At 44.6% G+C, this 17,799-nt stretch overlaps 1 protein-coding gene across 1 annotated transcript in view; it reads left to right on the forward strand.

Moving 5' to 3' along the window:
- LOC140196463 (uncharacterized) overlaps positions 1-17,799 on the forward strand; it is a 388,255-nt gene that overhangs the window by 193,758 nt on the left and 176,698 nt on the right. The window contains exons 10-12 of the mRNA XM_072255725.1: positions 8,612-8,708; positions 11,046-11,144; positions 12,728-12,964. Of these exons, the coding sequence (XP_072111826.1) occupies positions 8,612-8,708; positions 11,046-11,144; positions 12,728-12,964 (433 nt within the window). The remainder of the gene's footprint in view (positions 1-8,611; positions 8,709-11,045; positions 11,145-12,727; positions 12,965-17,799) is intronic.

Consider the following 17,799-nt stretch of genomic DNA (forward strand, 5'->3'; position numbering starts at 1 on the left):
TGTTCTGTCATTAATACAATTCAGTGAAACTAGATGATCTCAGCAAATTTTGCTTTATGTAACGATGGACTAGAGACAATATCAAATCAGCAGCCAATTTTACACCTCTTTTCATTTTTGCTCATACAAGCTTCATAGGAGGAAAATAACATGGAAATATTATGATGTGCTGCCATCTCGTTATCATCTGTCATAGACTGATACCTATGGACAAAGTCCATTAATGTGTACTGGAAGAGAGAGGGTTTTCAGTCACTAAAGTGGAGCTTTCCATCTTATAAGGCCAGTATATCTAACATCTGTGAAAGGATTTTGAGGGTTAAGAAATATATTCACATAGAAAGACAGTTGATAGGGGTAGTAAGCACGGCTTTGTGCATGGGAAATCATATCACAAACATAATTGAGTGTTTTAGTGAAGTGACCAAGAAAGCTGATGAAGGCAGGATGGTAGGCATGGCTTATATGGAATTCACTCCATGACCCATCTTTAACGGGATCCTACCAGCAAACACAACTTTACCCCCCCCCCCACCTCCCCACTCTCTGCTTTCCTCAAGGATCGCTCCTCAATGATGTCCATTCATCCCTCCCCACTAATCCCCCTCCCTGCAAGCAACGTAAATGCTACACTGCCCATGCAACTCCTTCCTTACCTAAATTCAGGGCCCCAAACAATCCTTCCAGGTGAGGCAACACTTCACCTGTGAATCTGTTGGGGTCATCTGTAGTATCCGGTGCTCCTGATGCGGCTTCCCAGTTGTACAGAATGCTGGTGGGGCTGCAGTTGGAACATTGTGTTCAGTTTCAGCAGTCCTACAATAAGAAAGTTGTAATTAAACTGGAAACTGTGCAGAAAAAGTTTACAAGGATGCTGTCAGGACTTGAGGGTCTAAGCTGCCGGGAGAGGTTGGAGAGGTTAGGACTTTATTCCTTAGAGCATAGGGGACTTAGAGATGAAGAACTAGTGTGCAAATCTGAAAGTATTTCAGATTTCTGGAACATTTGGATATTTTCTGGTATGACTTGATGAGTTAAACCTGAACTTGAGAGGGATCAAGCAGATTTGCTGGAGCTGTTGGGGAGGATTTAAACTAGTCTGGCGGGGGTGGGTACGTGGGAATCTAAGTGATAGGTCAGAGGATGTGGCAGTTTCTGTACAGGGAGATGCAGCATTCAGAAAGTCTGTGAGGAAAGATAGGCAATTAATAGGGTAAATTGCAAACAGTGGGATGGTTTGAACTGTGTCTATTTTAATGCAAGAAATATCAGGAACATGGGGAGATGAACAGAGCATGGATCAGTACATGGAACTAAAATGTTGTGGTCATTACAGAGACTTGGCTGTCACAAGGGCTGGAATGGCTGCTGGATGTTCTGGAGTTTAGATGTTTCAAAAGGAACAGGGAGGGAGGTAAAAGAGGTGGGAGAGTGATGTTGCTAACAGGGAGAAAGGGAGGATGTCATAGAAGGATCTTCTACTGAATAAGTGTGGGTAGATGTAAGATACAGGAAGGAAGCAATTACTCTAGTGCAAAATGCTTGAATGGGGCGGAATTTATTAGATGTATCCCAAAAGGATTCCTGACTCATATGTCGACAGGCCATATTGGATTCGATGCTAGACGATGAAGCAGCTCAGGTGTCAGGATCTCTCAGTGGGTGAGCATTTTGGAGACAGTGACCACAACTCCCTGATCTATACCATACCCTTGGAAAGGGATAGGAGCAGACAGTATGGGAAAGTATTTAATTGGGAGAAGCAAAATTATAATGATATTAGGCAGGTACCGGGGAGTATAAATTGGGAACAAATGTATTAATGGAAATTTGGAAACAGAAATGTGGAGGTTGCTAAGGGAGCACTTGCTGGGGGTTCTCGATGGGTTTGTTTCATTGAGGTAGGGAAAGGATGGTAGGGTGAAGGAACAATGGATGACAAGAAATGTGGAACATTTAGTCAAGAAGAAGAAAGAAGCTTATCGAAGATTTAGGAAGAAAGGATCAGACAGGGCTCTAGAGTTACAGGATAGCTAAGAGGGAGCTAGAGAGTAGATTTAAGAGAAGTAGAAGGGGATATCAGAAGGCATTGGGAAGTAGGCTTAAGGAAAACCCCAAAGTGTTCTACACACCTGTGAGGAACAGAAGGATGGCCAGAGTAAGGGTAGCAGTGATCAGAGATGGAGGAAGCGTGGGCCTGGAGTCACAAGAGGTTAGGGGCATCCTGAATGGGTATTTTGCTTCGGTATTCACCAGTGAAAGGGGCCTTGTCATTTGTGAGGACAGCATAAAACAGGCTGATATGCTAGAACTTGTCACCATTAAGGAAGAGGATGTTCTAGAACTTATGAAAAACATTACGATATACAATTCCCTGAGGCTAGACAGGATATACCCCAGGGTACTATGGGATTCAAAGGAAGAGTTGGCAATGATCTTTGCATCCTCATTGGCCACAGGAGTAGTACCAGATGAATGAAGATTGTCAGATGTTTTACAAACAAGAAAAAATCCACAGATGCTGGAAATTTGAGCAACACACACAAAGTGCTGGAGGAACTCAGCAGGCCAGGCAGCATCTATGGAAAAGAGTACTGTCGATGTTTCAGCCCAAAACCATTCGGCAGGACTGACAAGTAGAGCAGTGGAAGTAGTCTGTATGGATTTTAGAAAGGCGTTCCTTTCTTGTTTGTCATATATATTAATGATCTCAATGATGGGGTGGTAAACTAGATTAGTAAGTATGCAGATGATACTAAGATAGGTGGAGTTGTGGATAATGAAGTAGGTTTTCAAAGCTTGCAGAGAGATTTAGGCCAGTTAGAAGAGTGGGCTGAAAGATGGCAGATGGAGTTTAATGCTGATAAATGTGAGGTGCTACATTTTGGTAGGACTTATCAAAATAGGACATACATGGTAAATAGTAGGGCATTGAAGAATGCGGTAGAATAGACGGATCTAGGAATAATGTTGTATAGTTCCCTGAAGGTGGAATCTCATGTGGATAGGGTGGTGAAGAAAGCTTTTGGTATGCTGGCCTTTATTAATCAGAGCATTGTGTATAGGAGTTGGGATGTAAGGTTGAAATTGTACAAGGCGTTGGTAAGAACAAATTTGGAGTATCGTGTACAGTTCTGGTCACCGAATTATAGGAAAGATGTCAACAAAATTGAGATAGTACAGAGGAGATTTACTAGAATGTTGCCTGGGTCTCATCTCCTAAGTTACAGAGAAAGGTTGAAGAAGTTGGGTCTTTATTCTTTGGAGCGCAGAAGGTTGAGGGGGGACTTGATAGAGGTACAGTATTTAAAATTATGGGGGAGATAGATAGAGTTGACATAGATAGGCTTTTTCTGTTGAGAGTAGGGCAAATTCAAACAAAAAGACATGAGTTGAGAGTTAAAGGGCAAAAGTTTAGGGGTAACATGAGGGGGAACTTCTTTACTCAGAGAGTGGTAGCTGTGTGGAACGAGCTTCCAGCAGAAATGGTTGAGGCAGTTTCGATGTTGTCATTTAAAGTTAAATTGGATAGATATATGGACAGGAAAGGAATGGAGTGTTATGGGCTGAGCGCAGGTTGGTGGGACTGGGTGAGAGTAAGAGTTCGGCACGGACTAGAAGGGCCGAGATGATCTGTTTCCGTGCTGTAATTGTTATCTGGTTTGTATATGGTTCCCTATGGTAGTTCCCCATTGCAATTCCCTATGGTAGGCTCATTAAGAATGTCAGGTACATGAGATCCAGAGAGATTGGCTGTGTGGATATAGTATTGGCTTGTCCATAGAAGGCAGAGGCTGGTAGAAGCTGGAGTGTATTTTGTCTGGAGGTCAGTGACCAGTGATGATCTGCAAGGATCTGGTCTGGGACTCCCTGCTGTTTGTAATTTTTATAACTAATGCAGGTGAGGAAATGAAAGGGTGGGTTAGTAAATTTGCAGACTGCATGAAGGTTGGTGGGGTTGCAGATAGTATGGAGAGTTGTAGGTTGCAATGGGACACTGACAGGCTGCAGAACTTGGCTGAGAAATGGCAGATGGAGTTCAATCTAGAAAAGCGTGAAGTGATTAATTTTGGATGGTCAAATTTGAAGGCAGAATAAAGGGTTAATGGCAGGATTCCTGGGAGTTTGGAGGAACAGAGGGATCTTGGGGTCCACATCGTAGATCCCTCAAAGTTGCTGCGTAAGCTGATGTGGTTGTTGAGACGGCGTATGGTGCGTTGGCCTTTGTTATTCGAGGGATTGAGTTCAAGACTCATGAGGTAATGTTACAACTCTAAAACCTTGGTTAGACCTTTGGAATATTGTGTTAATTCGTCACCTCATTAAAGGAAGGAGGTGGAAGCTTTCTAGAGGGTACAGAGGATATTTAATGGGATTCTGCCTGGACTAGAGGGCATGTGTCATGAAGATATGTTGAGCGAGCAAGGGTTTTTCTCTTTGGAGTGAAGGAGGATATGAGGTAACTTGATAGAGGCGTACACGGTGATAAAAGGCATATATAGATGGATAACCAGAGAGTTCACCTTGACAGAAGTGAGAAATAAAAGGGGGTATCATTTTAAGGTGACTGAAGGAAAGCACGGAGGGGATGTCAGAGGTAGGTTCTTTACAGAGTGAGTAGTTAGTGCATGGAACACCCTGCCAGGATGGGTGGCAGAGGCAGATACCTTAGGGGCATTTAAGAAATTCTCAGATAGGCACATGGATGAAAGAAAATTGGTGGGCTATTGAGGGGGAAAGTTAGATTGATCTTAGAGTAGGTTAAGAGATTGCCACAGCATTGTGGGCTATAATGTGCTATAATGTTAAACAGGTTGGGAGAGGCCAGGGAAATGGAACAAAGGCCATCCTTCAAAGAATCAATAACATTTTTTGGTGCTCTAAGATTCCCATTATTCACTTACCATAGGTTCCAACATAAAGAGAGCCCGTTCAGGCTATTGAATTTATGCCAGCTCACAAAGCACTCACATTCCCCCCACAACATTCCCTGGTATGTTATTTCCCAATATTCTCACCAAGCCCCCAAGATTCTACACTTTTCTATAAACAAAGGGACAATTTAGAGTGGCCAATTAATTGACCAATTGGCAATCCTTTTAGATGTGGGAGGAAATAAGCTCCTGGGGGAAGCCTATGTGGTCCCATGCAATCTCCACACAGCTAGTAATAGAGGTAAGAATTGAACCCAGGTTACCAACATGGTGAAGTAATGGCTATATTCGGTACCACAGAGTATCGTTAACATTTGCCAGGAATTAGAGAGAGTACAGGTTCATGGTTTCCACTATCTGCCAACATACACACTGGGAATTTCTTTATATTGCCATTGTCATCACAGAACTCAGAGAGCCCTACCAAAAAGAAGAGTCGGAAATATTATTTCTGGGCACTTGGGCCCAATTTGGGACAATACTGGTGTGTTCAGTCATCATTTGCAGCTCTGAGGTTGTTTAATGGTGGTATTGTGATTTTGCACCACAAGAGGGCCTCACAGAGCAGATTGATTGGGAGAGTCCCCTCACCGGAAGAAGCTGGTAGGTCAACAATTCAGTGAATTCCAGGGGCTACACTACCCAGACAATTAGAAACCCACCACTGCATTTCCTGAATTTGGTTCCAATGTCTCCAGGCACTCTCCCAATGTTTTGGTCATGTTCCAGACCAAAAATTGGTAGATCCTAGTTGCAACAACTTTTTCTAAAGTGGAAACCACTGGAAATGCTCAGCGGTCCAGGCAACACATGTGGAAAGAGGAATATAGTTAAGGAGTTCGGTCAAAAACTCTTCATTATAACTATTGAAAACCTTCTGAACATTTCTGGAGCTTTCCATTTTTTTTTTAATTTCGAGTGTCTGCCATCTCATGGTTTTCAATCTACATGTGCCATAAGATGGTGGCTGGGAACGGACCTAAGTGCAAGACACAGACACTGAAGTACTAGGGACAGGACTAGGATACAGGGTGAGGGCAAGGACATGGACAGGAAAACCAGGAACCTGGAACAGGACTGAACAAGAGAGCTAGGAGCCCGGGCTTGGACTCCGAGCCAGAGACTGGACAAGGACCCAGAAACTGGGTCTTGCCTCTGGCTCGGACCCCAGAACTAGGCAAGGACATGACTTGGCTGGCAGGCAGGACAAGGCTGGAGTCCTCAGACTTGAGGCGAGGCTGGAGACCAGAGACTTGAGACTAGAGACTTGAGGTGAGGCTTGAGACTAGAGGCTTGAGGCTTGGGGTCTTGAAGCTTGGCTTGGGGTGAGGCTCGGTTAGAGACTTGAGGCGAGGCTTGGCTAGAGGCTTGGGTCTTGAAGCTCCTCCTGGGCAGGGCGCGGATCACCTGGGCAGGGTGCTGATCTCCACCCGACGGAGGCAAGGGACAGGAAGGGACAGAACCCACCGCAGGGCAAAGGCAATATGGCCTGGCTTACCCAACAGAGGCAAGGGGCAGGAAAGGACAGAACCAACTGTAGGTAATGGCAAGATGGCCTGGCTAACCCGACGGAGGCAAGGGACAGAAAGGGAGCTAGGTACAGTGTGGCTCCAAGACAAGACTTCAGGTGAGACGAGGCGAGAGTTACCGGCAAGACAAGGCAAGGCTTCAGGCAATGCAAGGCGAGACAAGAACTTCAGGTGAGGCGAGAGTTACCGGCAAGACAAGACTGGGCTCCAGGTGAGGAAACAGAAGGCAGGGGAAGGGATACAAGGAGTAAGGACAAGAACAATCCAGCAGCCATGCCCTGGTGTCTGGAAGTATTTATGCAGCCGGCCCCAACAAGAATCAGCTGCCTCAATTAGTGCTCAACAGGAACAGAAGCAGGGTAGGCAGGAAAACCTGCAGCAAGGATCGATAGACCAGACCGTGAACTGGAATGCAGACTTCACGGACCGGACCATGATAGTACCCCGCCCCCACTTTACGGGAGCCTCCTGGCGACCAAACAGGCTATCCAGACTATGGACGACCCGGGCGGGTAGGAGGGTATTTAACAGAAGGAAACCCTGGGTGGCAAGAGGAAAACAACAGTGTCTGTGTCGCTGGGTCCATGGTTGGCTGGATTGTTCTGTCATAAGGTGCTGGCTGGGAACGGACGCAAGTGCAAGACACAAACACTGAGGTACTAGGGACAGGACTAGGATACAGGGTGAAGGCAAGGACATGGACACGAAAACCGGGAACCCGGAACAGGACTGGACAAAAGAGCTAGGAGCCTGGTCTTGGACTCCAAGCCAGAGACTGGACAAGGACCCAGTACCTGGGTCTTGCCTCTGGCTTGGACCCCAGAACTAGGCAAGGACGTGACTTGGCTGGCAGGCAGGACGAGGCTGGAGTCTTCAGACTTGAGGCAAGGCTGGAGACCAGAGACTTGAGGCGAGACTTGAGACCAGAGACTTGAGGCAAGGCTGGAGACCAGAGACTTGAGGCGAGGCTTGAGACTAGAGGCTTGGGGTCTTGAAGGTTGGCTTGGGGCGAGGCTCGGCTAGAGACTTGAGGCGAGGCTTGGGGTCTTGAAGCTCCTCTTGGGCAGGGCGCAGATCTCCACCCGACGGAGGCAAGGGACCGGAAGTGACAGAACCCACCGCAGGGTAACAGCAATATGGCCTGGCTTACCCAATGGAGGAAAGGGACAGGAAGGGACAGAACCAACTGTAGGTAACGGCAAGACAGCCTGGCTTACCCAACGGAGGCAAGGGACAGAAAGGGTGCTAGGTACAGTGTGACTCCAAGACAAGACTTCAGGCGAGACGAGGTGACAGTTACCAGCAAGACAAGGCAGGCTCCAGGCAAAGAAACAGAAGGCAGGGGAAGGGATACAAGGAGTAAGGACAAGAACAATCCAGCAGCCATGCCCTGGTCTCTGGAGGTATTTAGGCAGCCAGCCCCAACTAGCATCAGCTGCCTCAATTAGTGCTCAACAGGAACAGAAGCAGGGTAGACAGGAAAACCTGGAGCAAGGGTCGATGGACCGGACCGTGATCCGGAATGCGGATTTCACGGACCGGACCATGACAACATGTATGTACCTTTTTAACAAGAACCACAAGGGTTCAGTAAGTTTACAAATCCTTGGAAACGATGCATTAGAAAGTTGACAAGGATGATGTTAGGGTTAGGGTCCCTTATTTACTTGGGGAAGTTAGAGTTTGTCTTCAGGCAGAGATGATGAGGGAAAATTTTTAAAAAGGTGTTAAACATTTGACAGGTTTTGATAAGAGTAAAGGACGTGAAACCGTCTCCTTGGTTTTGGACAGCTGGCAAAAGAATCAGTGAAGAAAGCAGTGAAGGACACAGTGAGTTGGAGCACAATGGCACAGTGTGCAATGCTGGAGGATTCAATGACATCTTTTGAAAGAACAAGATAAATATTTGTAAAAGCATTAGCTCCAAGTCAATTAGGAAAAAGCAGAGGATGTGGGCTGATTGGATCATCTTTTTAAGTGCTGGTCCATACCAGTGTCCTCTCTCTGTAGTTTTGTGTAAGAAAAGTTGGAGGATTTCCTGCCCCTGATCTAACTTTAAGAGGTTACTTCAGTTTAGCTGAACCAGAAGCAGCTTTTTTTGTCCAATGTGCCTTATGTCCTTTCTAGTATTTTGCGTTTTTATTTCAGGATTAATGAATTATCTGTTGCATTGGAGAGACTCAAGATACAGAATGCTGAGAAGGAGCGAACTATCACCTCACTCAACCGTACCCTGGAGAAGTTGGTAGGTGTGGCTGCCATGTCTTTTCACTAAGCTGATGAGATGAGATATGATAAATCAACACAGGAGGACAAGAAGAGGATGAGGCTGTCTAACCATTACGATTCATTTCTAAAAAGCTTATGCACAAAATCCTTCCAGAAAATTATGAGGCTGCAATATTAATGGAGGGACATTGGTAAAGAAAGAAGACAAACTAATTAAGTTCCCAGCTTTAATGGTATGGTACAATGTAGTACTGCAAGGAGATGTAGGAAGGATATATAAGTTTTACTTACAGCACTGTATGTCTCTGAGTTCTTTGTCACTAAAGATATGCACAGCTTCGTCCAATCAAAGGAAACAATTTTAAAAATCCTGCTCACCTGAGAATTTTTATATGGGCAAATGGTGTCATATTCCTTGCTAATTTTCATTTGAAATTAATCCCATCATGGTGCCTCACCCAAAAAATGTTTGTGTTGTTTTAAAGGGCTTCACTTCAACACCTAATCATGGTTCAGTTTGCCCTGGTGTTAGGATGTTTTGAAAACATTTTAGTAATGGACCACATCGAAGGACATTCTTTATATGTGAACTACTATCCATTGCCCATAATAGAAGGATTGCCCTCATCATAATAGAAGAGTCTAAAAGATAGATATTGCAATATTTATTTCTGATTATAAAGGGCAGGCTATTATTATTGTGACTTGGAAGTATGCGATAAGGTTAACACCCATTGTGGTAGGTCTGCTAAATGCTGGGAATCTGATGGCAGATTATACCTTTGGCTAAGGCTGGTCTACTTTCTGGAGGTACATCTTCATCAAACAGAAATTGAGATTGTTGTAACATGCGCTGATAGTGTAAATCAGTCAGAGATCAGTCGACTATTGTTCACCGCAACTGACATCAATAGAAAGGAAAATAGGGTATGGTATCCAATTGACTAGCTATATTGATGTTGACAATTTAAAGTTAAAATTATACCCTAGCACTGAAAGAGAGATAAGGTAATAAGGTGATTTGTCCCACCATTTGGTCCTTCTGATCGTTTAAGTTTTGAGAGATTTTCCAAATGACCTTCCAAGTGATTTCTACTGATGATCCATTATATTGTACAGGATGCAATATCACAGCACTCAGTGTCCTTTTGATTAATTGGTGCAACCCACATCCGGTTAAATTCCTGATGAAGTATCAGGTCTTGGGTCCTGAAGAATGGTTTCAGCCTGAAACGTTGACTGTTTATTCATTTCCATAGATGCTGCCTGACCTGCTGAGTTCCTCTAGCATTTTGTGTGTGTTGCTGCAGTTAAATTAGCCCTGTTAATTGTCCAATTTCATCTTGAGGCAAGAGAGTTTTCCATTTGCAGTGTTTTATACCATTGATATCTTACATGCACCAAACTTAATTATTTATTCCTGCAGGCAGTACGAGTGTGGCTGTTCAGATCAATGTTTGTGTCCACCCCTTACTGCCCTCTGAAGTGAGTGTCTTGTTGGGATGTTAATGTTGCCTGTAGTCACATATAGAGCAGTTTGGAATGGAACAAAGTACATCAGGCAACCTAACTCACTCCTGGGTCATTATTCTGATTTATTGGCCCAATGGATACAATAATTTCTCTTTCTATCCCCACATGCCTGAATCTGCACCTGTTCTGTTGGAGCATTCGCCATTCCTTGACCTATCTCTATCAGCGATGTTTCCTAGCTTATTACTTTTATTTCATCTGCCACAAATTCTGGCCAGCTAACAAGAGTAGATTGTGTGGATTACACATCCCCAGGTTTAATTCCATTTGGTGACTAATTGAGTAATCTCAGTGAGTATTGGAAATTGGCTTCTAAAACTGTGTCGGGGTGTGAAGAGGAAATAAATCCCATTTCTGATCAAAGGGTGGAAAAAAATATTCATGTGTTGTTTCAAGAACAAAAACTGGTTTGATCCTCAGTTTTTCTAAGGTAGAGCAGCAAGCAGGAGTTAAATCCCCAGTAAGGGCAAAGAGTATAAGAAGAGGAGTTTTTAAATGGATGAATCTAGATTCTTCTTATTTTTTTGGAATAAGATTATCCTTGTTTTCAAATATATTGCCAAGGTATGTCTAAAGTTTGCTTTCATGAACCAAAGCTGTTGCTAATGGAAAAAAAACAGATTTTTACTCCATGTTCTTACTGCAATTATACATGTTGTTGGAATTTTCTGCAGTCTTTTTGAGCTGAACAAACACTTGTCAGCCCTCATCGTGGAATTTTAATTAGAAGTTGGAGAAGGAAACATTTGTCACTGCTCCAACTTTTTACAGAATTTCTTTGCTAGGTTTGAATTGCTAATTGATTCTTGGCTGCTAACAGGAATCGGGTACAATTGAAGTTACAAGCGAATCCCAGGAGAATGAAGCCCTCAGAACTGAGATAGAATCCTTACATCAAACCTTACACAACATTGCTCAGGTACAAAATGAAGTGGAATCAATGCATGAGAGGGATCTGTTGGTCTGCTCTTCAAATCTGTGCTGGTTTAATAGGTAACGTGTCATAAAGTAGCATCTAACGACTAGGGCAAGAGAGAGAGGGGAGAGGGACGCTTAGAGAAAGCATCAACAAGGGATGAATATGAAAATAAAAGGAAAAGAAACAGGAGCAGGCAACTGACCCCTTGTGCCTGATCTGCCGTTCAGTAGGGTCAGGACTGGTTTGTGACATCGCTTTCCTGCACCGACCCCATATCTATTCATTCCTTTAATATCTGTATTTTTTTTTGTTCTCCATCTTGAGTTTCTTCATGGCAGAGAATTCCAAAGATTCACTAATCTCTGAGTGAAGAGATTCTTGTGGCCTCTACCCTGCATGGCCAACCACTTATTTAGAATCAGTGAACCCTGGTTCTAGACAACATCTCTTCATCTATCTTGTCAACGCAAGTAATGAGACCACCTCAGTTTTTCTATACTCCTGAGAGAATGGGCCCTACTCTGCTTAATCTCAGAATACATACATTCAAGCCAGCAATCTACTAGCGAATCTTTGTTCCACTTTTTCAACTTATATATCGTTCCATGAGAAGGGAGACCAGACGTCTCCAGACCAGGCAGCCTATGTAATCACAGTAGAATGGCTTTGTCTTGTACGCAAAACCACTTGTAGCCAAGTCTTGTGTCTGTAGCGGTAGGCATGACACTATTACAGCTGGGGTCGTGACATTTCGGAGTTCAATTCCCATGCCGTTATGTCAGGGGTCTGTGACCCCTTCCTGTGGAATGCCTGGGTTTTACCCAGGTGCTCCGGTTTCTTCCCACTGTCCAAAGGCATACTGGATAGGTTAATTAGTCTTTGTAAATTGTCCCATGATTAGGGCAGGGCTAATCGGGTTTGTCAGGGGTTGCTGGGACAGTGTGGCTCAAAAGGGCAGAAGGGCCTACCCCATGCTGTATCACTAAATAAAGAAATGAATCTTCCTCCCCAATTACTTACAGTACCTACATGCTAACTTCTAGTTATTCATGTGCAAGAATTCCGAGGTCCCTCTAAGCAATAGTTTCGTTCAGTCTTTCAACTGTTTGAGAAATACTCACTTTTCTGTTTATTTTCCATCAAATAGATGACCCCACATTATCTTCACATCATATTCCCATCTGCTATGTCCTTAGCTTCTGCACTTTGCCAGCATGTATCTTGCCAAAACGTCTCTACATCCTGTATGTACACCCTCAGCAGAATATTACACCTGAGCCCCTCACCGCTGATGTAGACTATAAACAGGGAGCACCGTCACTGACAAGCAGCCGGGTCCCTTCTTCTCCTGAATGGTAACAGCGTGGGTGGAATATCAAAGGCACGCTTGCATCGTTTCAAGGTTGTTGATTAGGACATAATGTCTGGGGCTGAAAGGGGTGCAGTGCTGAGAGGCTTTACATTGGGAGGAGATAGGCCCTTCTAGTACATACAGAAAATTCAGAGTTGCGAAAGTTTTTTTGTTTGCATTTACAACATGCACAATCAATTGCGTTTTTTATTCTGCTCTCTTTTTTTTCCAGATTGCAATTCTTGATGCAGACGCGGCGAGCTCTCTGTCCAGAGAAGCCATGTCTGAAGAGACTGAGGCCGATTCTGGCAGAGTGGGGTCAGCCGCCGTGCTCCGCACATCTTCTCCATGGAGGGACAGGTCGCCCACCCACGCCCGATCCCCTCTTCGCAACCTCTCCCCGTCTGCTGGGGATGCCACGTTGTCCGCAGTCCAGGCGGCACTGCAGAAGCGGCAGCTGCAGGTGCAGGTGAGCGCTCTCAACAGCAATTTTAATGGCGGTAATGAAGGTGTTCCATGTGAAAGTGGTTCCAGATGTGTTCCAGGATTTAGAAACAGAAAATGTATTTGTGAGGAGCAGAGTATTCAGTTCTCATGTGGTAACGAATTTCAGAAGCAAGGTTTTGTTGGGCATTTATTAGTACACTACGCGGTTAGTACTTTACAAGCTTATCACCTTGATGCTTTGTATACACCTCTCCTATCCCCAGAACTTGCATCTTCAAATACTGAACCATGGTTATTTTAAATAACAGACAATCTGCAGAAGAAACTCAGTAGGCTGAGCAGCAGGAAAGAAATTGTCAATGTTTCGGTTTGAAAATCTGCATCAGGACAATTCAAACCCAAACATCAAGAATTCCTTTATTCCCTGCTCAACTAGCTGAGTTCCTCCAGCAGATTGTTGCTCCAGATTCCAGCATCTGCAAGCCCTTGTGTCTCTAGCATTTCGAATACAAGCTGTCTTTAGCACCACTACTTCACATGCCGAGCTCTTACTGTTACCCCAGCTACTCAAGTCAACACGTATCCTCCCAAAGACCAGTCCAGTACCTGGGAAGATTAGAAACCAGTGCCACATTGGATCTTTCAAGTCATGGACAGCATTCAGTCATTTACTAAGTGCTCAGTCAACAAGACTAGGATCGGCTGGCTGCTCTCCGTGCAGAACCTACTCACTCCTTGGCATTATGGGGGCTGCAAAGAAAACAGCCATCAGGACCGTCACAGAGGCTGCTGAGCGAGCCTCCAGCTGGCTATGGATCAAGAGGTGTGACCAGTGCTGTGGACCAATGCTGATCAACCCTGGCTGGATCACCTAGCTGAGAGTGTCTGATGTTGAAAGACTCGAAATACCGAATAATGCCAAGTTTCATCACTGATGATGTGTTCTAGCACATCCTCGGATGTATCTCAACATCAGAGCTAAAACATTAACCTCCCTCCCCTTTCCCGATCTTTCTGCCTCTATCTCTGGAAACAGTCTATCCAACGAAATCTTTTATAGGCCACTGACTGTCACAGCTTCCTGGTCTATACCTCTTACCATCTGTCACTTGTAAAAATGCCATTCCCTTCTCTCAGTTTCTCCACCTCTCCCACATCTGCTTTCAGGATGAGGCTTTTCATTCCAGAACTAATGAGATGTCTACCTTCTTCAAAGAAAGAGGCTTCCCTTCCTCTTCCATTAACACTGCCTTCACCCGTATTTCCATTTCGCGCAGGACTGCTCTCACCCAATCCTCCCACCGCAGTATCAGGGATAGGGTTCTTCTTGTCCTCACCTATCACCCCACCAGCCTCCGCATCCAGCACATAATTCTCCGTAACTTGAGCCATCTCCAACAGGATCCCACCACCAAGCACATCTTTCACTCCTCCCCCCACCCCCCAGTTTCCAATTCCCAGGGGTCGCTTCCCTATGTGTGACCCCCTTGTCCACTTGTCCCTTCCCGCTCGTCTCCTCTACCCAGTACTTACCCTTGCAAGCATAACAAGTTCTACACCTGCCCTTACACCTCCTCCCTCACTACCATTCAGGGTCCCAAACAGTCCTTCCAGGTGAGGCGACACTTCACCTGTGAGCCTATTGGGATCATCTACTGTATCCAGTCCTGCTGGTGAGCCCTCCTGTATATTGCTGAGACCTAACGCTCCGTCCACCAGAAAAAACGGGATCTCCCAGTGGCCACCTATTTTAATTCTACTTTCCATTCATCTGCACAGTCTCTTGTGTTTGTAAAGCATTAAGCATCTAGGCTGAGCATAAAATCAGAAAATGTTTTACAGGTCGACCTTCAGTAATCCGGCACCATTGGGATCTGAGGATGAAAATGCTGAATTACGGAAGGGTCACATTAAGCATAAACAGTGCCAGATTATCGAAGGAATAGGATTACAGGTAGTCGGATTAGTGAAGGTCGACCTGTAATTAGTTTTGGATATCATTCACCCTGATGAGCACAAATTTTACAATGAAAAGAAATACTGAACAAGTGAGAATGGTTTAATACTGGGAGGTGATGGGCGGAAAAGGTTAACTAGCAAGTTTATGTCAATCGATTTTCTTCAGGTTACTGGGCAGGATTTGAGCTTCACAATGAGAAATATGAACTACTCTGATTGTAGTCCCTTCCCATCTCCACTTCTTCCTTGTTCGCAGCAGTTCAAAGGCATCCTTACATACCTGTGGTTGCAAAAATGTTGAAATTTTCTAACTCGTGCAACCCTGTTTATAATTCTTCTTAAAGAGAGAGAGGGAGAGAAAACGGATTACACAATAATTCTGTGAACTCTGTCCAACTGGGGTGGAGGCAAAGTGTTTGAAGTTGTCTGTTCTTCAGTTGCATTTAATGAGGTGGAAATGGCTGAACCCATTTGATACTTAGTCTTTTGAACATTTTGCATTAAGAATTAGCCAAGGAGGATTATGGAGTTCGAGAACAGCATTTTGCTGGCAATTAGTAGCATGTCATGTATTAATTTGGTGTGACAAGGATTGGGCCCAGTGGGAACGTCAGCAATTCTAACAGGGCTTTTATTCCCCATTGCCAGGCAACATTGAACTGGAAACACCAGAAAATTTGTGCCAATGCAGTCAAAATGGAAGTTGTTGGGCAGAGTGTTTTGAGGGAATAAACTAGAAGAGACAGGCAAGGACTTTGTCTTGGATTCAGATCCAGATAAATATTGGAAGAAATGTGTTTAGGAAACCTGAGTGAGATATAGGGAAACAAGTTCAGAGTAAGGCAGGAAGTTTATGCTTCTACGCTGCAGTGATCGGCATGAATTCTAGGCAGACAGAGTGGAAGTGGCTGGTTTGAGAGGCATCTACCTCTAAAGGCAGTGTGCAGCAGTTGTTCAAGGACAAAAATTGGGGTTTGCTCTGATGCATTCCACATGGGTTGTATGCTTGTGACATCCCTGCAGTAATTCTGTCAGGCAATGCGCTCAGAGTGTGGACTCATTATAGGTGACAAGGTGAGAGATAGTTTTTAATACTAGGACATTAATACAGTTGGAAATGGGAGCATGAGGCAGGATCAGAGAAAGGACTAGAACATAGGTCTAAGAACAATAACACTTAAGTCAGCAATAAAAACAGGGAAGCTGGAAATCCTCAAAGGGTCAGTCAGCATCTGTGAAGTGAGAAATACTGTATTTAAGTGAGAAAATACCAGAAGAACTCAGAAGATCAAGCAGTGTCTGTGGAAAGAGAAACAATTTACAGTTTAGAACAGGGGTTCCCAACCTGGGTCCATAGACCCCTTGCTTAATGGTGTTGGTCCATGGCATAAAAACAGTTAGGAACCCCTGGTTTAGAGCCCAGCCCATTATCAAAACTAAGAAATTAGTAATTTAGTTGAAGGAGGGCAATGGGTGGAACAAAAGGAACGCCGGCAATAGGTTGAAATGAAGAACTGACCATTGACTGGAGAGCTGAGCTCATTGGCCTTTGCAAAGTTCAAGTTCAAAGTACATTTATTATCAAAGAATGTATAAATTATACAATCTTGAGATTCATCTTCTTTCAGGCAGCCGCAAAACAAGAAACCCGAAAGAACCCCTTAAAGAAGATCAACAAACACCCAAGCAACACAGACAGAATGCTGGAGGACCTCAGCAGGCCAGACAGCGTCTATGGAAAAGAGTAAGCAGTCGACATTTCAGGCTGAGACCCTTCTTCAGGACTGATTCTGATTCCATAGGTGCTGCCTGTCCTGTTGAGTTCCTCCAGCATTTTGCCTGTGGGGCTTAGATTTCCAGCTTCTGCAGATATTCTTGTCTTTGTGCGCAAAGAGAGGAAAAAAACACACAAGTTGGGCAAACAATAAAAGCAAGCAACAGCCTTCACAGCAAAGGTGAGTTTATAAGCACAAAGCCTGGATCAGCAAAGCAGGCCGACAGCCTCAGCCTCAGTTCATCGCACAGTGGGGCAAATCGTTGCAAAGCTTGCAGATACAAAGGATGGATCAGCCGGAGTAGGCCATAGCCTCAGCCTTAGTGCAGCGGAGAGCAGAGTAAATGTAACGGAGCAGTGATCAGAACTCACTGGACCCTTGTCTCCAGACCCTGACACCCGGCCTTTTGGCCTTTTCAATCCATCCAGCCCAGTGTTTAAATTGTCCAAGCACTGAGTCATCCCTCACACCAGGACCTGGGCCCTGTTGCTTCGACACACTCCGGGCCTGGACCCCGCTGTCACATTCCAGCCCACATCCAACCTTCCGAAATCAGCCCCGTGCTTAGATCCATCAAACTTCACTCTCGATTTTGGCGAACAGGCTCTGAAACTCTTCTGCTCTGACTTCTCTCTACTTCGCATGCCCCAACCCTGTCTCAACCGCACTCCGTCCACTTCTTCTTGAACATGCCTCAACTTCACTCCAACTCTGTTTATGTGCAATTAGGGAATGAAACAGGGCAGGTGACAGAAGTTTGTGTGGTGGAACACTGCACCCAGTGACCACAATGCCATTAGTTTCAAAGTAAATTTGCGAATAGGTAGGTCTGGATCATGGGTTGAGATCCTAATTGGAGAAAGGCCAATTTTGATGGTATCAGAAAGGATCTGGCAAGAGTGGATTGGGACAGGCTGTTTTCTGGCAAAGGTGTACTTGGGAAGTGGGAGGCCTTCAAAAACAAAATCTTGTATGTGTCTGTCAGAATAAAAGGTAAAGCTAACAACTGCAGGGAACCTTGGTTTTCAAGAGATTTTGAGGCCCCAGCTAAGATAAAAAAAAAGGGGTACATAGCAGGTATAGGCAGGTAGGAACAGAGGAGGTGTTTATGGAGTTCAAGGAA

This window comes from Mobula birostris, chromosome 4, assembly GCF_030028105.1.
Source record: "Mobula birostris isolate sMobBir1 chromosome 4, sMobBir1.hap1, whole genome shotgun sequence".
NCBI classification, from domain to species: domain Eukaryota; kingdom Metazoa; phylum Chordata; class Chondrichthyes; order Myliobatiformes; family Myliobatidae; genus Mobula; species Mobula birostris.